The following is a 22,976-nucleotide window of genomic DNA, read 5'->3' as shown; positions in this document are numbered from 1 at the left end:
CTCCTGCTCGGACAGATTCTTTTCACTCCCATCAGCAACACTGTCTTCTGTTAAAAACTTGTCTTGCCCGACCTGCATAGAAATGGATTTTATCATACAGGCAGTGGGCACTGAAAGACAATAAAATGTTATAGAATATGCATAGTTATGCTGCTTCCCATGACAGATGTTGGATATTAATGTGTTGGGATTAAATCTGATGCTTGACTGGTAGCAGAAGTGACAGAATCATTGTTTGCATATTGGATGATGATATTGTATTGTATGATGAAGATAATGTATTTTTTTAATTACACCAAATAATAACCATCTTTATTATAAATTGTAAGAGTTTGTGTATTTTTTCCCAACACAATATAAAAAGACACGGTCTAACAATGCACTCCCTATTTCAGAAGATAGTTCAGAACCTATGTTCATAAAGGTCATAAAATGTCCAGGCATTTTAGTTTCCATTGCTGTAATGTCACCTAACACAAATGATAATTAAATTATTTTTATGGGGTGCATATGTGGTGGAAGAAAAAACTTCCCCTGCTTCCTTTACTAAATATGAAAGTGATACAACATCTACGCGTCTTCTCATCTCTGTTTTTGTAAGACAACCATCTCTCAAACTGTTGTACTATTCCTTTAATACTCAAAACTGCATCCGTAATTGCCTAAATTGAATCTATCATCAAAAGATTTTCGACATTTTCATCAAATTTTCATCATACCCCGACTATTGTAACTCCCTGTGCGCTTGTCTTATCCATCATGAAATATAAAAGTTAAAGTTAATCCAGCCAGTATTTCTGACAGGAACTAAGACAAGTTACTGTGTTGCCCCTAACTAAAAACATCACTTCACTGGCTCTCAATGTTATTTATGAGGCTTTGAACCACTTTTGAGTGCGAAACAGCCTAAGATTTTTTCTTTCTTTAAGGATTAATAAAGAAATGAAGGGTAATCAAGGTCTCTCCATCACAGTGGAGGGCTATGTACTGTATTTATGTTCTTATTTTCTATTACTTTATCACAGCAGTATCATAGCATGTTCCCTAACTAATTTGGAATTGCAAAAACTTTTATCAGCCGTTTTATTGGTACTGCTGTAATATAATTAAACTATATACAAAATGTTTATGGAATTGAACAATTAAAAACAGAAATACTGTATAAGGAACATTTCTGACAATACAACAAGAATAGTTCTGATTGAGGGTTCAAACTTCTCACTTTTATTTGAAACTTGTGTAAACTAAGTGTATGATTATATGACACAAGATATCAGTCCCTAGATTAGAGATAAGGTTATCTCCATTTCAGTACATATAAATAGATAATGTGAAATGAATGATTCAAAGAAAATAAAAAACTTAAAAGCTGTGCTTGCTCAAATTGATGATGACATGCCCTTTGCAGATCTGCAACCATTTTCAACCAGGGAATGTACCAGAAAAAGCTTGGCAGGTATAGAACGCTGTGGCTGAAAACCCTCGCTTTAACTGAACGGACAGATAGTTCGAGGGGAAAAACCTTCTATGAATATTCTTCAGCTTTTCTGTATCTGCAGTTAACTTTTTTCATTATTGAGTTCACAATTAACAGTGAAAAACAACTGCTCCCTGATATAAACCTCAGACATGTCTTTGTTGTTACCGTATTCTTTTTGGCTGGACTGCAACAGTGGGGCCAGACTTATCATCGCAGTGACTGAAGTAGAGTTTCCCCATTGACCATTGCTCTTTCAAAACGAATGAGCGCAAACAGTTTCTATAAGAGGCTTGGAAGTTATCATGTAGTCAGTAGTGTTTCAGTCACTATTTCAAACCTGTTCTGTTGTCTGACAACAGAAACAGAAAAACATGTAGAGAACAGCTTTATCGGAAATTTGCCTGTATTAAAATACTGTTTATGTGAGCACAGAGAGTAGGAGAAAGGGAAACAGATAAAGGGCTAAAACCAGCTGAAATTAGGCACAATGCAAATACAACAACATATAAGACAAGTTGTTTACAGCGGTTCCACAACAGTTTTAATCTGCGTCCTCAATTACATTGACCAGAAATGTTCCAGCCATATACTAGGTTTTGACCGAGCCTTGTCCAATGTCAGCCTGACATCCTGCCTCTCAGCCAATGCATGCTGAGATAATGAGATAAGCTCTGGGCCCCTATGATCCTAAACAGGGATCAGCAGGTGTAGAAGGTGCATAAAATATATACAGACTATCATTTACCAACCGTTACCTACTCCCCACCCCTTTAACTGTGATCATAGTAGTATAGTTGTTGATTTTGGTTAAAAACGGAAAAAGTCAAAGCGCTCCTTTTTCATGCTTCTTGTCAGCGTTGACTTGTTCAATATTTAACCAAAACTACAGTCTTTCCCTAGCCTTGACCAAGTGCTTTAACTGGCCTAAAAATAACAATTAAAATATTAATAATGCTTTGGTTGCCAGGATTGAATATCACAGGGAAAATAAAATATGCTTATAGTTAATGTTCTGCAGATACAGATTACAGTAAGAAAATTTTTCAATGTACCTTTGTTATCCTAATGGAAAAAAACAAACAAACACTCGGGTCATTCGTGTATTCCCTGCAAAATTTAGGTGGAAGTGTTTCACTTAATTTATGCTTACATTATATTGTTGGATTTTTTATGTCAAGGTTATACAATGGGCTGTTATGATTACTGACAATATGCTGCTGTTGAAACTATGCATTTGACATACACTCATTAAATGATCTACTGGGAGCCTCTAAAACTCACTCTGTGATTGCTAATAATTAGAGTTATCAATACGTTTAAAGGTAGAACATATTTATTTTACCTTTCCTGTTGCCCCAATTCTCACTTGCCATTATGAAATCAATAAAGAACTTTTTTGTTTGTTTTTTTTTTTTTTTAAGATATAAAGCAGTATAAGCAGAAAACATGTGAGTGTAAGCAAAAAATGACATTGAGTTAATTTGTTTTGTCTTTTTTTTTCTTAAGAAATTCCAGAACAGAAAGTAGGTGGGATCGAACTGTAAGTTACTGTTATTAGCCACTTTACGTATAGCACAAACTATTCTCATTCCCATATAATCCAGCAGTCCTCAGATTTTTATCCTCCCTATTGTGACTAATCATCAGCATAGAAGATGCTCTTCATCAGCCCACCCGTCTGCTCGCCCTAGCTGTTGGCAGTGACTGCCACGATAATGACTGAGGCTACTCTGAAACGATGTTTACTAGCTGACAGCAGCACCCTACTCTCTCTGTATGCTCCAGCAAGCATTTCCATTTAGCTCACTTCTGAAGCTGCTGCCTAATTTCTCTTTGGAGACAGAAATCCTCTAAACCCCATTGTATCCTGGGGCAACATATTTACTGAGGGCTGGCTTTCCAGTACCTGAGAGAGATTAACACTTCTCCCTGATTTATGAATCCATGCCACCCACCCACAGGCTTGGTCAGGGGGCCTAGCCACTCTACCCTGCTACTTCCTCTTCACACAATGGGATTTAGGTATCAGACGGAACACACAAACACACACTTCCTCACATACAGCAGAACTGGGTTTAAGGGGAGTTTAAACTGCGAATATGTATACATCATCCCTCTAAATTTCCCTTAAGAAAAGAGAAGTGACAACTGGCAAAGGTAAAACTGCCTGTCTCTTACTACTGCTGGCGTGACGTAAAACTAAACTTCATGATAGGAGATATATCCTAGAGAATCAGATTTGACAATGTATGGTTTAAGACAACTCCAGATTGATTTAGAACTTTGAAATACAGTTAAAGCATATGCAAACAGGTACTCATAGTTTGTCACTGCAGCATGGTGCTCTAGTCAAAAGATCTGTGACATCCATCTACTGTTTTGGCATCCCACCATCTCACTGGCATCACAGGCTGTCTGTGACTGAGGTGGTCGGATGGCTGCCAGACTGAGTGACAGCCTGGTATTTGTTTATCCTGAATAGTCAATTGCTGGGCATCTGTACTACAGAAACAACAAAGCTGCTGGCACAGGGTTTCAGTGGACGTGTCTGTTACTCATATTCAACTGAAAGAACGCTTTTAAATTGTCCTAATTTCCACAATAAAGAATTCCTAAAAGACATCATGTCATGTATTCCTGTGGATAAATATGCAACAATAAAATCAGACAGTTATAGAGTTGGCAATATCTTTGGGACATATGTTTTATGGTTGCAATCAAAACACATGCATGGGGGCCTAAGGATATCTAAAGATGCGTGTGTGTGTGTGTGTGTGTGTGTGTGTGTGTGTGTGTGTGTGTGGAGGGTCTCAGCAGCACAACCTGTGGAACCTTGCTGAACAAATGGTGAAAATAGTTATGTGCACCTTCTTACGTTTTACTTGTTACCTTTATTTATTCCTACTGCATTACCCTTTTCATCATTTCATGACAGTGGATTAAACATCTTCGGTTAATAAGACTGCTATTGTCTTACAGTCGCCTATTACGCTCCCTGGACAGCTATACATAAATAAAAGTACGCGTGAAATGCAGATACTTAATTGACTGCCTGCCCACCAATTAGCTGTTTAACAATGGCAGGTGTCACTGGTTTTTGTTGGCGTATTCTCCTACATTCTCTTATCATCTGCAATTAGTGTAACTCAAGCAAGATACTGTGTCACTGAGTTTCAGATGCACAGTATCCAGGCTTTTTGCATGCATAGTTGGCACACAGTGTTACACAGACACAGATATCTAGAGCATACTGGATCGTTGGATAAAATGTATTTGCCATGTGCTAACTTCACAGGCTAGATTTGAATGTTTTTAACTTGAAAACACTTTTTTAACACAAAGATGTCAGTGTGAGGCAGTATAGAAGTCAGTATTTTAATCATGTGCTTATGTTTAGTCACCTACCAACACATAGTCATATCTCCGATCTGCCTCTTCAAAACATCCCCGTCGTGGTTTGCTTTAGGCATCAAGATTCCTAGTCTAAACTTTGTTGCACAAGGATCACATCATGGCCACAACCTCATGCCTGGATTACTGCAACACGCTCTTGGCTGTGACACTAAAGTGCTTTCGTCTAGTCCTGCAGCTCATCCGGAGAGCTGCAGTCGGCTTCTTGTCCAACCAAAGTCAAAAGTGTCCTAAGTCACTGCCTACATTCCAGCAACTGGTAGTACACTATGTGGAAGCTTGTACTGAATTCAGAATTCGATTGACAGTGCCCAAGAGTATATGTACACACTTCCAGCACATAATCCAAACCCACTCACCAGCCTGTGCTCTGTACTCTTTAGTCTCTCTTCTCTAATGGCAAAAAGGCCATAACTCCAACTATGTCCAACTCCTTGTTGCCCAGTATTAGAATTTTTGTCAAACAGCAGTGAAAACATGCCTCTTCTGTGCAGGTTAAGAAAATTTTATTGAATTTCTTTATCAAATAACGACAATATATACATTTCTAAACACACTAAAGCAGCTCACAGTGCAAATGACAAACTGAAGTGATGCATGTATAACTGGAACATTCTGAGCAGACGGTCACACAGCGGACAAGTGGGGTGAAAAGTTTCTATGGGCTTTTGAATACCTTCTTTCCCACCATGAAAGCTTGTTACCACTGGAATCCGTTGAAATGTACATGAATTCAACCTGACCACTGAGCGACTTTTGACAACCACCTTTCAGACCTACAGGGGGATGAGTATTTGATCAATTAAAAAAAGCTCTGGATTTTGAGTTGAGTATCACTTTAAAGGTGCCTTTAAAGATCGTAAACATAGGAAGACAATGTTTACATATAGTGTTCCTCATCTGCTCACTAACACATTGTGTGTATCCATGAGGTCTAACTAACGCGTTGAATGCATTTCCTTCCTTGTAAAACATTTAAAAAAGCCTTTTTTTTCTCCAGTATTTTGAATTGAGAGTTGTTTACATCCATGTTTACTAGCTTGCAGTCTTCTTCCCTGCATTTGCTGGCTACATTAGCGGAACAGTGTGAAACCATTGGCAGGCAATTTTGTCATGTCTCTCACATGCAGCCGTGCATATGCGTCCTTGTGCACATACATGAGACAAACAAAATAGGAAACCAATTGAAAAACAGTGTCATAGCGCTATTAGATTAAAAAACAAACTCCGCGGGTTACCTTCGACTAAAGGATCTGCTTACATCATCCACCACTGATAATGAGAAAAAGCCAAACACATAAATGGTCGGTTCAGTCATAACAACAAGTTTCTTTACTCAGTCCTCGAAAAAGGATTAGGTCATGTTCCCTGCAATGTAAACTTAAGACAGGACAAGATACAATATGGCATATGGATCTGAAGAATATATAAATTGCAAGATTACATCACAATCCTCCCACTGTGAGCGTTACAATAGCTCTTATAAGCTAGTCGCCTTCCTTTGCCCATTCATGGTTTCCGTGCATTACCAAGCAATTTTCTTAGTGTGTATTGTATATTCAAGTCATAAAATCAGATACTGTACTTTGTTGAAAACAAGTTGTGTACATCTGCCATAACTTTTTAACTAATTAATAAAAATAACACTGAAATTGAGGGTGTTCTGCATTGTGGGCTTGTGAAATCCACTTAGTGAATGACTGTTTCATCACAGTCTGCAGGAAACAAATCAGTACATATTTTCTCTTCATTGAGTGGTGAAACAGCAAAGTAAAGTTGTATGGTACATAGTTGCAAAGTAAATAAGTTGTTTTTTTGTGTAAGTAAGCAGTAATCCAACATTTCCCATGACAACAAGTCTGGTGGCACAAAGGTAAAATGCAGTGAAGAAGCTGCCAGTCTTCTCTGCCATGGAGAGACAAAAGGGACGCCTGGGAAATAAATCACCAGAAATTTGGCATTAACAATTATAAAAACGTGGCACTGTGACCATCTTGTTTGCCTGGAGCATATTTTCACAATATTGCAATGAAATAAATAGCCAACCATCTGATAAAATATGGAGACATCATGAAAAAATGATATTGCCTAGTCCAAATTGCCAGACATGTGTTAGTGATTAACACCAATTTAATTGTGATGTTTCACAGTATTTCCAAATTTAGTGACTTTTTTTAATTATTTTTTTAGAGTCATATTCAAATTTAGGAATAATTTATTTTGTTTTGTTTTTTTTTTAATTTGTATTCTTAGCCAGTTTGAACTTGAAAAGATGTTTTGATGTTTCAGACAAAGCTGTGCTGAATGGAACGGAGGAGAATACATGTACCTCAACAAGGGAGTTATCCATCATCTCCTGTCCATCAATGATTAATGGCTAAAGTGGTTCCATTTTCATGGTAGAGAACATAACAATCTTGCATCTGAGCATTTTGTCCCTCTCCACCAAGCCCCTTAACAGCTACCCTCTCCCAGTCACACTGTGCTATTTCAACAAGCACCTCATCCACTCACCCCTTCTCCCCTCTGCTTCCTCCTCTGTTCCTGTCAGTTGGTTGTGTTCCTATGCGTAAATAGTGCAACCAACCCTTTTGGTGAACTGTGTTCCTGTTAAAATCACTCATCTTCAAATATTTTCACAGATACATTTCAACTAGTGCTTGAATACCTGCTCAATCCCATGCAACGAAGAAGAGGAACAATTTAGTTTAAAAAAATGCTAAAAGCTAAATTAAGTCAAGTTAGTCTGTCCAGTCATATCTATATCGATGGATGCATATCTTTTCTGCTATTGGTCAAATTAACAAAACTAACTTGATTAAGATTTGAAAAAAGTTGCTATTCATTCATTCAGGTTCATGGTCGTTGAGTACATGTCTCCAGCGCCCCCAATTCCCAGTGTGCTTGACCACACTGAAAGGCTTCTCAGAGGTATTCCAGTACCAGCACTGAAGAAAACAAGTTTTTACTGCACGTCTGTACAGTTTGAGTTTTTTTTTTTTTTTTTTACCATGGATATGCAAAAACCCCAAAAAACGGGAGTCACAATACGTACTGTATATTCCTGGACAACAGGGAGACTGACAAATAAACAACACAACCATAATAATAAGTTCCCTCTTGTATGTCTAAACAATTTGAGGTGTAGAGGTGCACTGTGCTGACTCTCCTCTGATTCATGTTTAATGTGATTTAATTATGAATGAGTAGGAGGATTATTTGCCCCAGTAGGTAAAACACCTCGTATTATTTCCTTGCTGTAATCCCCAGCCTGGTAACATACTGCAGGCAATAATTGCTGACATTGGTTTCTCAGCTTCCAAGAGTTTAATGTGTCAGACATTAAATGTTGTACACTATTTGTTTTTAATGCATTCTGAATGTGCTGTTTAACCACAGCACATTACTAGACTTAGCACATTAAGTACAGTAGCGATTCTACCAAATCACCATGCAGGTCATTTGTCGCTCCCCTCTGATGCAACCCATCCGAGTGTATCTTGAAATATCGCCCCAAGGCAGCAGGTGTACCTGACCTTCGTCGCCATAGTTACAGAAATAATTGTGCAGTTAACCTTATGGAATGATCATGGTTCGGCTAGGTTTAGGCACAGAAACTGCTTGGCTAGGTTTGGAAAAAAACAAGTATTTTCCGTTAAAATAAGTACTTAGTCATGTAGAGGATCTGCGTTGTCATGGTTACAATACAAATACTGGGTTAAAGTTATGGAGAGGTCATGGAAAAAAAAAAATAGTAATAATATTGATTGCATTGCAAGGAAAACAAACAGCAATCTCTAGTCTTAAAGTCCTGTGCTCTGTACACTACGTCACTTGACTTCCTCCTTTGCTCTCGTCCTTGTTACTACGACTGCCTAACAGTAACACCTAACTATGAGTTGTAATGAGCTGCTTGCACAGATGACCTATAGGCTCTTTTTTTTTTTTTCCTTTTTTTCTTTACAGGAGTACAGTTTTAGTTATTCATGACCCAAAGGGACTTTGACATTTTATCTGATTATAAAATGTATTCTATCTATTCATTTAACATAATAACATAAATGCTGCTCAGTTTAGTGACAAGTGTCAGTGGTAGATTTCTTATTAAAATCTGCAGAAATAGACGTTTGCATTTCTACACATGTAGCTACAAGGCTTCATTATTAGCATGTAAGCCAAAAAAATATTCATTTATGTATTCATTTTTCAAGTGACACTTTTGCTTCTTACATAGTTGTTAGGTTGGGTGTGTTAAAATTTGTATCTAACAAGGGAACAAAATCTAAAATCTTGTAATGCTGCAGGCCCATTAATTTGACAATCCTCTGCACGCAACACACACCAATCCTACCAGTTACTGGTTTTAATGATGTGTGTGTTTGTATGATGGGATCTGGTTGGTTGTTTTTCTTTTTTTTGTTGTTGTTAGTTATATTTCTTAAATCGAGAAAGTACAAAAGGCATCCCTTTGTCTTAAAAAGTAATTAATTAATTAAATAACTTATTAGCACTAAAAGTCAGACTGACTAAGGAAAGAACTGCAGGACAGTACCGTTATAAACGCTTTGTGGTACTGTAAACAGTTTCAGTGCGGATAAATATTATAGTGAAGAACTAAACTAACCACGGCAGTGAATCAGGAAATTGATGATGCTTGAATATATGGTGGGCTGCTGTGATTGTGAACCTCTAGTGCTTTTGAAAAGTACTAGATTTTGCCTCATGGGAAGAGGTGTGAATGCACTAGATGATTTGAAATCTCTAACAGCGACATCATCCTACGTGATAAAAAGGTTCAACTACACTCAAAATGTCATGTTTTTTTTATTTTTTTTTTATTTAACCCTGTTATCCTTTCTTAAATTATTTCTCACATGCAGTTCAGCCACTTTGGCTTCGTCAGCGTAACACATTCTTGGCCAATCTTTCTCCTGCTCTATGCTTTGTTACCCCTGTCTGTTTTTAAATATTATTTAAAATATTTAAAATGATGCATCTTGTCATTCTCATTGTCTGTTTCGAGCTTCATGTTTGTGTTGGCTCACTTGTACTCTCAGTCATTTCTTAAGTTACTGTTCTCTCCCGCATTCAGTGACATTCTTCAATCCCAGTGTGATCTCTAGCTCAGACCCACAATCGAAATGGGCTGTTTATGACGTCAATCATTAAATTAGATTGAATATGGTCTTATTTTTTATTTATTTAATTTTTTGGGGTTTCCTAACTACAAAACATCCTACAGAGTAATCCAGTTCAGGTGGCTGGTTACAGGACAACAAGCTATGCCAGTGGTGGTGTTGCCAGCTACTTCAATCACAATTTATTTCTTCCAGCTCCATCCTCTCCTCTTTTCCTACTCGCTCAGACACCATTCTTGGGATTACAGCCACAATTAGCACTCTTTTTTGTAAACATGTTGTCAACTGTTAATGTTCTCAGTTTCAAGTTCAACATGTTACTTAGCTTTATTGCTTGTTTATACGCGTTTCTTCTACATCACTTCGTCTATTCATATCAGTGTCAAAAACAATAATGATTCACATTTGTCTAACGTCTGAACCACAAATCCTGCCATCGCCTAACTTTTGATAGTTTTTTCTTTATTGTGAAAAAGTAGAGCTCTCCTACCCTTCAGTTAAATTGTCAGTGATGGTGATAATTGCCCTATCACAGCTCATGACATGCAACAACTTGCTGTTTAGATGGTGGGAAGGAGTTATATTTGGATTGTATAAAGGATAAAAAAACGGCTGTTCTTACAATGCCACCTCTCTGCTCAAAAGCCAAATTAATCACTCTGTGGGCAAAAGAAGATACGCAAACAAAACTATATAATTAGTATAGAAAAACAGCTGTCTTAAAGAAATTTTATTTACCAAATGACAAAGATGAACTAGAGCAAGTTTTGAGTATTGAACACACAACATTAGATACACTTATACACTTATCGACTTGCTCAAATGATACAATTTCCATTCCACTTTCAAATTCAGTATACAGAAGCTAAGCTTATATACTCCCATGAAAATATTGACAGTAATGGATAGGAGGGGGGATAATATTTCCAAGAAAATTGTCCATCACCTGTAAATAAAATGCTTTGGAAAAGGGGTGTGAAAATGATTACACATTACTTTCCTTCAATAGCAGCCGATGGCTTTGAATACATAACTTACTGTCACAATCTGGAAAGAAAGTCACTGTCCAGTGCCTTCAGCACCTACTGCATGGATTATTGCTACTTGTTTTTGTTTTTTTTACATATTGTATTAAAATTGAATTAGTATTAGTCATTGTGTAGCAGGACAAGACTTCTGCCACCAAGACTTTGTAGAAAAAATCTGGTCAAAGTGATCCAGTTCTGATCTCTTGTTTCCAGGGACATGTCATGTACACAGGGACATGATGTACTGCACATAACCTCATACTGCGTATCTGCCAATGTGGCTTTCAAATAGTTTTTTTTTTTTTTTAAATCTAGTTTAGTCTAGTCATTTTAAATGTGTATTTTCTTTTTGGTGGGCTGACACTGAAAAGTTTTTCATTTATGCATGCAAGTTTTATGAGGGTAAACACAGGAAGAAGATGTGGATCACTTAGAAATCTTAAAAATGCATCCAAAAAATGTTGTTACAGGAAAACACTCATAACGGATTCTCATGTAAATGTAGCCCAGCTGGCACCACATAGTAACCTCACCACTTACTTTGGTAAGTTCAGAAATGACTTGAAGATTCTTTTGTTGTTTGAAAAAAGCTGATTTATTATATTTCTGTTTGCTTTTTAATCCCGTTTGACCTGTGGTACTCTACAGTCATCAGACACGGGGGTTTTGGTTGTTTCTTAGTCTAGGTTTGAAGTTTGAGGGTTTTCGCTGGAAAAGACAAACAACTTTTCTCATTGTATCAGTCCCTAAGACTCATTCAAATTTCATCTCACAGTCCATTTCTAATTGGCCTTTGACTTTCCAAGTGTGTGTGTGTGTGTGTGCACGCAAGTGATCTTTTTGTCTTACTGCCCTGTGTTCCTTGTCTGCAATGTGTTTAAATCATTGATATGGCACTTTAGTCAATAATGGCTGTTTTAAATGTTTTATAAATATCCCTATCTCACCGCACTCTCTTCTCTGTTTATTCCGGGCACTCTCCTGTCATGTATTATTTCTGTTTCTTTGTAGTCCAGGGACTCTCATCGATGCACAACCAATCTGAGACCAAACCAGCTAATAAAAAAAAAAATTATCTTTTTTTTTTTTTTTTTTTTCAGAAATGTATCTGATTGACAGAACTATGTTTCATCCCAAGTATGCATTCATTTGGTGAATTTGTGACTTGGTTGTTTATTTGTTTCATTATGAGTTATTTCAGCAGAAACTGTCAAGAATGACTTCACTCTATAATTGCAGAGGGACATGCAGCAGTCCTAGAAGATATTCAGTATGTGACTATTACTTCCATCCTTATTGTTTATTTGATTTGTCTTTTAATAGAGTGACCTAATAAAGATAGAAACTCAATTTCAAGTCAATATTTTGTGTAATGCCCTTAGTAAGGCACAAGCTGAAGTAAAAGTAAACTATGATGAAGCATGAATGTTACAGATGCCCCTGAGCTTTGTTACATAAAAGCACCTTAGGGCTAAATTGATCCTAAACTGATGTTACAAATTTCTACACAGTCTCAGGCTGTTTCAAAACAGCTTTACAACAACTTGAATTTGAAGTCTTTGGGCTCTGTTTTCATGTCTGCACAGGTGGAACGCAGCGTTGCACTGGCAAACTGGTATTTTCCTGCGGCACACAGCGGTCACTGTGGCAGTTTGGTATTTTGGTGACCCGCCATGCACCCCAATGGGAGGAGAGGCACAGCAGAGGTTGTGGTGGTACCAGTCCAGTAGTGCATTGCAATCGTGATGCCAAGAGTGAGTGCGACTCACATGATCCGCTGCTTTCCTGCTCAGAACATGTCGACTGCACTGCCCACCTGTGTTCCATTATAATGCTGGTCTCTTTGCTTGGTGAAGACACACCCAGATATAAACCTCTTTGAACTCGCACAAACACATTTATTCTTATTCTGGCTCATTTTCCACTTTCAACCAGTTGTGAGTGATTACACAAAAAATTTATTTCAATTATGGCGTTATAGCATTACTCGCTCTGTAATCCACGACAGTTAGTAGCCTATACTGAAAGCCTTTCCTTGACACTGGTGACTCTATTTACAGCCATCTGAAGGCAGCACATATTTGTCTCAACACGATTACAAACAACATATCTGCCGCTTAAATTTCATGCAACAAGCACCACACTGTACAAACCTCTGTGCTTATGTGCACATCAAACGTTTTGTTATAATTAATTATTCTACAGTTTCTACCGCAGTGGAAATCATCAGGTACTTTGGAGATGGATGCACTGAAAACAGTTCACAAGGCTCCATGTCAAATCATAGATTAATTAAAACTTCTTTGTCCGCTAATAACTCCCTCAGGACTGTCCTTTCCTGCCAATCCACCCCTGGTGTCTCCATCCAAAACAAGGGATAACCGGGGCAACGGCTGCATGCTTCATCACTTTTTTAGGGAGTGTGGCCTGGAGCTCCACATTTTTAATTACAATACAGGTAGACATGTGGCTGTGAGGAATTACGTGATTTGATAGAGATTATTTGAATCAAATTTTATAATAAACGGTATGAAAATCATTAGTGTGATTGGCCATGACAAAAGTGGCCCCCAAGCGCACTGGGCAAGGCACAGTTGGTTGCAATCTGCATCGTCTCACAAGGTAAAAAAAAAAAAAAAAAGGGGTGTTTTATGTTTGTGGTCTTTCATTTTCCCTTTTATCCGAGTTTTGCCATGATGAGCGTGATGAAATATGAGTAATAAAAAAGATCGAAAAAGAAACGTGATTATTTGTGGTTTGCACCAAACTGGCCATGAGTTGTGAATTCTTTCACTGATTATCCGACAATTGTTCCCTTTTGGGTTATCTGAGCCCATCACCCAGGCCATCCATTCATTAGATTTATTTGGAGCAACTAGCGTGATGTGTAAAATCTTTGTCTCCTTCTTCTCTTTACATAGTTCAAGTTTTTGCCAATCAGTTTCTGATTTTTGGATGAGACTGCAAGTTTATCCAATATAGCCTTTAAAATGATGACTGCAGGCACTATGATGATGAGAATTGTGAGCTCCTGGATTCTGGCAAAGGTTATGTATATGTTTACTTTATTGTTATTTGTCATTGACCTTTGAAATTTTGCCCCAATACGTTAATTCCACCTGGCTGTCTGATGCCACTTTTCCTAATCATTGTTTGTCTATTTGTTCCTCTTTTTATTGATCTGTTTATATTGGCTAGTTATTTTTGTCATTGACAGAGAATTTCCAGTCGCCAGTTGAAGTCTGATGCAAAAATGCTGATTTGATGACAGAATGGCTTAATTTGTGCTTAAGGGCAGTGTTGAGCAGCAGCTAAATCGATCAGAGTTAGACTTCATGAAGTTTACTCTGTGAAACTTACTTCCACCCACTAACAGGCTGCCACTGCTGACTGTAAATGAGGCTGTTTTTCATGACGTGCTCATGCTGATGATTCCAAGTGCACTAATTGAATCTACTGTGTCATTTGTTTCATCTATGCTTTGTATTTTTATGTATTTTTAATATCAGAGATGGTTTATGGAGAATTTAATACAGCAAATTACTTTTAATCAATTCATCCTTCCCTTCAGCACCATGGACAGCGAATGTTAAGAAGCTCTTATTAATGACCCTGCACGTGGACTCGCTTCTAAGTGCTGTTTTGGGAATTGTGTGTAAAAATTTAAGAGCTTTTGTAAAAACGCTCTTAGAAAACACTCTTAACCTTTAAAATCAATCATGACTGGGGGGAGCGGGGGGCCAGGGGATGCCCTGTAAGGTCTTTCCTTTCTAAGCAACCACATTTGCTCACATATTACTCTACATTACATATACTACTGTCACATTTCTGTCCTACTTCACAAGATGTTGACTGATACTGCTGCGTCCCTGATTACCATCCATCTGTTCCTTTCTTCACTCTCATGTTCAACTGATTTTTTCTTGTTTGTTCTGTTTAGGAAATTCTTTTTCTATTCAGTGTGGTAAAGCTTTAGGGATAAATTCAAGTATGAAACATTTCTTTATGCTTTACTCCATTGTAAAAAGAAAAAAAGAAAAAATAACTGTTGGACATCAGACTTTCACACCTCCCACACTGTGTATGTTTCCCTAGTTCTGATGAAAGCCACAACCTACACATTAGTCTAACCACTTTGCTGGATTACATTAAGTATAATTAATGAATTCATTTTATTCAACAAAAAGGTTATCTGGTCAGTTATATTCCCTGTCATAGTTTTAAGAGTGACACCTGCTTTCTGTGTTATGAAAATCACAGTGTAGTCAGTGTTTTAGTTTATGCTTTAATCAGGTTTAATGTGCAGATGCTGCACTTGTCCAGAGAACCTGAATGTGACTCAGTTTGACTCTTGCACACAATGCTAAAGGTTCAACAAGTCTTACAATGTAAACAACCACATTAATCATGTCTTTACTCTTGGATACAAACCATAGGAGCGGCAGATGTGCCAGATGTTTGTCGTCCTGGTAACAACAATAAACATACAGTTAAGGTTGTGGAACGCTTACAGTTTGGTTAAGTTTAGTCTCTAAAGGTTAAAGTAGTCTTCTTCATCATCTCTCAATTTATATCATCAAACAATACAGTGCTATTTTGTATAAAATGTGTTTTATATGGATTAGAATTCCTATTTAGATGTCCCTAAATGCCGACTGGGAAGGCAACAATGCCATATTATCAGGAGGACTACAGACTTTAATATTTCCCCCATGAAAATCCCAACGCCGCTTGCAACCAAAGAAGAAAAACGAACACCCTCAAAGTAAATATTTTTTCAATATCCTGCACAAAAATAAGGACTGCATACTCATAATAATTTAATAAATTACTCCAATTTTGATTCTTTAAGAAGGTCTTTTGAACAGTCTTCATATGTCAGAAAATAGTAAGACCACCCACTGTCAAGCACCTCATTTAAATGTTGTACTGAATGAGGTTATTTTCAGTAGTGTTAGATGATACTTTACACTTCAACTTAGAACATAATAGTGTCAGATATCTCCCAGAGACTGTTTGCCTTTGTCAACAGACTTGAGTCATGTCGAACAGTTGGTTAGAAAAGAGTGTGGGGCCTTTTAAGTCTGACAGAGACTTTCTCAAACTAGTTAACCTGGGCCCACGAGTTCATGTATATGAGAGTAGCGCCAGCAGGTAACACATTCCTCATAGACAGGACATAAAATCATTATCCTGCCAAGCAGCAGGTCAGTGATCAAAGACCACTGCTGTCACTGTTAATAGTCTGCAGACAGGCAAACAACACTAACAAAACAGAATGCCATTGCTGAAGCACCAAAGTGATGCCTTATGTTGGACAGTTACGGTAACCAGTCCTGTTACATGCATGAGGGCTTTTGCTCTACGCTTGGTGCAGCTTCACCAACCGACACTGTCTCTACCTTTCTATCCCTCTCTGTAGACCACATAAGGTATACACACATTCATAGGTTTTTATATTTAATTTCATTAATAGAGATTTGTCAGCAAGCCCATTTTGAACATGTGTGTGTCTCATATTTCATTAATATCATAAGCAGGTTAGAATCTGGTTACAGGGTCAGGTGTCACCTGGTTGAATCATGTCAAGAGGGAACTGGACAACTGTCTTTTTGACACACACATATATATATATATATATATATATATTATATATATATATATATATGTATATATGTGTTACCTGCTGTATATATATATATATTACATCCTGTTCACCGATAGATGAGACTGGACTTATTCAAGGAATACAAGTATCACATTATAATTCAAACTGTAAGTAATTTGAGCCTTTTAATACTCTAATTTTGCTTTTTCCATGGATCTTCTAATATTTCTTAATGTGTTTTATCAGTTATTTATTTATTTATTACTCATCATACTTACAGCATAGCTCTTTTCAGACATATGAATCTCATTTACATATGTCAGTTTAACATATAGCATCAATGTCTGATGTGCCATGAAATGCAGAGAGCACATCAACATTTCCGGCCAATAACTGCTGATAATCTAATTACAGCTTATATTGTAACATTCCTGTTGGCTTTAACTGCCTCTTTCTAAAATTGAAATGAAATGATCAACTCTCCTGCAAATGTTTAAAATAATTATTATAATTATAATCCATACATATTATTCATATAATTCATACGAAGATAAGGACATAACATTTATATTAAAAAAGTCTTCTAATGTTTTACATCAATTTAAAAGGTTCATAATGTCAGCATTCGCAAAATATTCACTCGCAACGTTTTCATTCATTTTCTCTGCGACTGCCAAGTAAAGCATGAATTTGGTTTTTATAGTTTGTGCTTGGTTAAGGTCAGACAAGTAAACCGATTCATTAAAGATTAGGGAACAATCACAGTCATGGCTATTGATTTGAAGTGTGGAACAAACTTTAGTTTCCACTCTCTAAAGAGACATGTTTTATACTCACAGCCTTTCACCGCACTCTTTTCATCCGTCTAAGAATGGCTACTTTCTTCTTCTCCTTTAAGAAAAAAAATCACTGCCTTTCCTGTACTTGTTAACTCAAATTCGAAAAGATTTTCCCCTGCAGAAATGCTGTTGTGCTACAAGTGCATGGTCGGGCCATGTGCAGCTCTACTCATTTGAGAAGACAGTGAATCAGTAGGCCTGCACAGTACATCTGCCACCTGTGAGTACATTCTACTAAGTTAGAGTCTGTATGAAATCATAAGTGCTCACAGTTTACTCACAGCTCTTCTATTTATGTGGTGCTGGCTGCTCCACCCTTAGTAGGCAAGCTGGCATCGACCTTGGGGCGATGCGCTTGATCTTCGAGCACGCCTCACCTCTTAATGATAAAATGAGAAAACTGGGTCGGAGATGTACATTCCCACCAGAAATAGTGGGAAGTTAACATCTTCAGCTGAGCACCAAGACTTCCAACTGGGAAATCATCTCTAAATAAATCAAATGAGTTTCACAAATAGGTGAGGAGCCTATGGGAGGCCAAGGTTTGCTCCTGGGAGGAATGAACAAGTCTGGATGATTAACTGAGAAATGAATGACCTGCTCATGTATCCACTAGAAACCTACTTGAGCAATCAAATGACTCTAAATTAAATGATATTTGGTACGTTGAGTTTTTTATAGGGACTGATGTTGTTTTTCATGACTATTTATTATCTCTTTTCAAGGAGTTTTAGTCATTCCCCCAAGCAAAATGTGAAACACTGTCTTCATTTTCTCCAACCTGCACTTGAAAGACAAAGCATGCTCAGATTTCACTGTCTTGCCTCCAATCAGTGGAAAACTGAAAAAGTCATACTGTATTTGAAAGAAAATACACGAGTACCCCACTCACAATGTTGCCCACTAATTTGGATCAAAAGTTATCATTTTGCAGCTTTTTACAAAATGTCAAAAATGGCCCTCTACACTCACACAGTTTGCAAAAGAGAGAAAACAGACAGAGAGACATTCAGAGAAACTAATCATGCATACGTACTATAAGGAAATGATGGTCATGAGATATTTTACGACTCACCAGAGTTGGGATCGGAGTTGCCGTCAGCTTCAGTCCTCTTATCAGGGGAGGCCTGCTCGTAGAAGTCGTCCTGCGCCTGCACCAGAGGGAGAGGTTGTGTGAGGAGGGAGCCACTGCCTACAGGCTCGTGGTCCCCCAGACCGCTGTCACTGCAGCTCTCCTGAGAGCCATCCGGCAGGTGAAACGTGACGCGCCGCTGCGACTAGAACCAAGAGCACAAAACAGAGCCTCTGATGTTAGTGCTCTGCTCTGCCCCCTCAAAATGTCTTTTTTTTTTTTTCTTTAATTTTACACTGAGCTGAGCAAGCTCATGCATGCTGCTTGACACACGGAGTACTGATCAGTACTGGAGTGTGAAATAAGCAGTATAGTAGAAATAAGCAGCAATGCATTAAACATTTACAAGTAAGGACGGTATTGAGGAATAGTAGGGTTCATTTCCAGTTTCAGAAAACTGAGAATGATTGTTGAATAAAAGGTTTATTTTGACTTGGGCCGAGTTATTGATGGGAAGGGGAGTTAACACATGGTAAATACAGTCACGTTTCACTGCACAATGACAACCAATAACAGCATGCAAATTAAACATCAAGCGCTGTAACAAAAATTCAGCAAGGTGAAAAGTACAAAATTTGTGAGCCATTCATAAATACATAGGGTAATTAATGTCAAGCGTAATTAACAAAGGCTATAAAATTTCTAGATATTGGTGGCATGGTGTTTATCATGTTTGTTAAGGACTGCTGCAGGGACATTTGCACCCTGATTGTTTAGTTTGTGTTGTCAGGGCGTTGGCGAAGTGGAAGTGGCCTGCAGAGTTAACAGAAGTCGCCCCCAGGATGTCCTTCTTCCCACATACTGCACTCTCACTGGGGAGGGGAATTTCTTAACCCACAAGTGTTCCTGGGACATGTCTTATAGCCCCTCTGCTGGAGAGATATGCATGTGAACCCCCCCCCCTACACACACACACACACACACACACACACACACACACACACACACACACACACACACAATCCTTAAAGCCATCCTGATTGAATTTCCAATTGTTAATTCCAAGTGTCTTTTCCCCTCGCTCTAATGACATTTTCCTCAGGCTTTTTCATAAGTCCAGACACAAGCCTGCAGCTAACCTTTCGTGAGCACAGAGAGGTCCCTGCCACATCCTTGGTGATGACAGACAGAGACGGGTTTTACAGTAATTATTGGCAAAAGCAAAGGTCACCCAATCTGCAGTCTGATGCAAATGACCTCATTATATATTTTAGAACTGCTCCAAAAGCATGCAACATTCAATTAAACAAAAAGGGGGAATATAGAAAGAAAAAAAAAGGGGGTGAGGGAGGGGGGTTAGCGGATTTGCAAACAGACATAGGAGACTGTGCAAAAGAATGCTGGCTTCAGATTTAGATGCATGGTGATAGATAGATAGATAGATAGATAGATAGATAGATAGATAGATAGATAGATAGATAGATAGATAGATAGATAGATATGTTGTGTTGTTATCTGACAGTTGGATAGGACAACTCTCCATCTCACAGACCACGCACTGACATTCTTTGTGGATTATCAGAATTAAAAAAATATACAATCTTGTATGTATTCACAAAAGTCAGAATTTAACAATTCTTCAAACTTGCCATCTCCAACATGAACTGAAAGTGCAGAATCTAGTACAATTAAATGTAAATGTCTTGTAAAACAGCAGGAGTCTGGATAAATGTCACTGATAGTAATTATAAAGAGGCAGATGATCAGGTGTGGTATTTCAAATGAAGATGACATAACAGGAAAAAAAAAAGACCTCTCGAAAGGAGTTTCCCTCCTTTGTTTGTCTGTATGACAGCTATGCTTATTAGGCAACGTGGCGTCAGTTTCACATACGGTTGACTTTATGTAGTTTAAAAAAATCTTCATAGACAAGATGAACCCAGTGAAACAGAAGGATGAGGCAAGCCTAGAAGATTTGACATGTTTGGTGGATCTGCAGTTAATTGACAGTGTCTTCATATGTTCCTCTTCCTGCTGATGCCAAAGAAGTTGGCCTTAGGCAAGGTAGCCATCCATTTGTTGGCTGCCCTGAAAGTGTCAAGCTAGCAGTACTGACGTTGGCAGCTTTTCTACCACCTCTTTCCAACTGTTTATTTTACAACAAAGTCGATGAAAATAGTACTCAAAGTCAGTCATATTCAAAGTGAATATTTTGTAAACCTGGATAAATTAACTGATTTCTGTAATTAAGGAAAGATGCTACAAATGAAGATGATCAAAAGGTATTACAAATCCAGTGTTGATCCATTAAAGTCAATATCTTATAGGTTTGGGAGTAGTGCACAACTTAATGGAGCTTTAAAAGCAAAAATCCCAAAGAGGTTTGATATGAATAGATCAGTATAATACCACATCAGTATAATATGAGAATACTTTGATTAAAACCTGGACTGAGTAAATACATAAGGAAATGCAGTAGCCGCAGTGACAGTGTAAAAAAAGGCTGCTGCTGCTGCTGCTTCAAACTCAGGGAAAAGAGCAGTAATCTTAATTTTCAATTAATCACAATATATGAACATGACAAATGTGATATTGTATAACTGCAAGCAACAATTGAAATAATGTTAACTGTATATGTAATTCCCTTTGATTTTGACTTCTACTCTGAAAAAGTGGCTTATTATTGATTGGTTAATGGTTTTAGTGTGTGCTGTCAAATGCTGTTGGACTAGTGGGACCTAGAAATGAAACTGTACTTGGAGAGATTTTGCTTTGGACTCCGTTTGGGTAGTAGCAGAAGATATTTAATGTAAGAATTTACTCTATGTACACAAGCTGAGATGATGGAATGATTTAGACTTGTCTGATAAATATTTCACTATGACCTGGCTTGTTCCAAGCAAAATAATTTATAATTCATCATTTATAATTTCACTGCATTACGAGCTGTAAATAAAAAAAGGTCCAGCTTTAAAATTAAATGCACTGTGTGGGAATGTGGGTGTTGTCATTTGTGCATGTGTTTATTTGTGGGTTTAAGCATGTTTGGAGATATTTGTATTTCTCTATTGCTGACAGTCACTTGTAGTAATATTAGCATAAGACCGGCTTAAACTATCCCTGCTGCCAGTTTACAAGATATTACGGCTTATCGCGCCTGCTAACCCTTATTATCCGCTTGTTTTTATAATTTGCCTGACCAAACACACTCACTTTAACAAACTCAAAGCAAACAGCAGCACGTTGCTGCTGGAAGGTTTAAATTCCAGAAAGCCTACAAATTATAGAGAGTAAATGCCGACTATTGAAGCATCAGTCAAAACTTTATACATGGGGAGAGCTCTGCCTTCCAACAGATAAACCTCCCTCCATTCAATGTCTTCTCCAAAGTTCAAAATGGGTCAACGCTGGAGTATGAGTGTCAAAACCATTATTAGCACCATTAGTTGTTGGAAAAGTAGATATTAGAAATATAAGAAATTCACTAAACTTTCATTATATGGATCTAAAATATGATTTTTCATTTTTAAAAACAGACATCTGTTTCAAACTAAGACTGAGTACTGAGTTTCAACAATTAGAGAGTAATAATGATGATGGCAAAAATAACAGATAAATAAGCAGTTAGTCACCCATTACATCATATAAATAGTAACTGTTACCATTATATCACCGAGTATTTTGACATGTTTCAGCACTGTACTATGGCACTGTAGCACTACATCTCAACACCTCCGCTGAAAATCACAATCAGCGGGTGAAATACACAGAATCACTGCGCAGCAAAGACTCAATCCATCAGAAGACAAAACTGATACAACTTTGGTCTTATGTGACAGAAAACAAATAGGTATAGGGCTTATGACTCGGAGCAGGAGCCTTCTCCCTGCTTCCCTGTCTTTCTCCTCCTGAGTGCGACCATATGGAGCGCAGTGTGCAAGTCAAAAACAACTTCTGTGCTGTATTGTGTTCCAAATGAACACAATACAGCACCACCTTTCTATCAGGCGGACGTTTAATGAGAAGAAGAACACACTGAACAGAAGCGCACACACACACACACACACACACACACACACACACACACACACACACACACACACTAACACACATATACACACACATACACACACAAAATAATGCAACCTCCTCACCCCCACAAATAATCTTATCTATCAGCAGCCTGACACCTGCAGTGAGAGAACACTTCCCACGAGTCCTTTCTCACAATCAGACCACTGAGGGAGATCAGTCAACCAGGAAAACAAAACTCACAAAAAGATCTCTTTCTCTCTCTCTGCCGTGCTCTCTCGTTCTTTGTACTTCCCTTAGAGACCAAAGGTGCTGTGCCATCTGCTGGACACCGTGGAAAATACTTTTTTTTTTTTTTCATCAATTAA

The 22,976-nt window shown here is 37.8% G+C and overlaps 1 protein-coding gene across 5 annotated transcripts in view; it reads right to left on the bottom strand.

Annotated features, from left to right (window-relative positions):
* LOC130172390 (protocadherin-9) overlaps window positions 1-22,976 on the bottom strand; it is a 189,950-nt gene that overhangs the window by 40,280 nt on the left and 126,694 nt on the right. For 3 of the 5 annotated variants that reach the window (XM_056381099.1, XM_056381111.1, XM_056381128.1), the window contains one exon: window positions 18,580-18,781. In XM_056381099.1, coding sequence (XP_056237074.1) covers window positions 18,580-18,781 — 202 coding nt within the window. The remainder of the gene's footprint in view (window positions 1-18,579; window positions 18,782-22,976) is intronic. The other 2 variants (XM_056381119.1, XM_056381136.1) reach the window with 1 other exon arrangement.

This window comes from Seriola aureovittata, chromosome 1 (assembly GCF_021018895.1).
Source record: "Seriola aureovittata isolate HTS-2021-v1 ecotype China chromosome 1, ASM2101889v1, whole genome shotgun sequence".
In the NCBI taxonomy this organism is placed as follows: domain Eukaryota; kingdom Metazoa; phylum Chordata; class Actinopteri; order Carangiformes; family Carangidae; genus Seriola; species Seriola aureovittata.
Note: the sequence above shows the minus strand (reverse complement) of the source record. Positions and strands in the feature narration are given on the sequence as shown.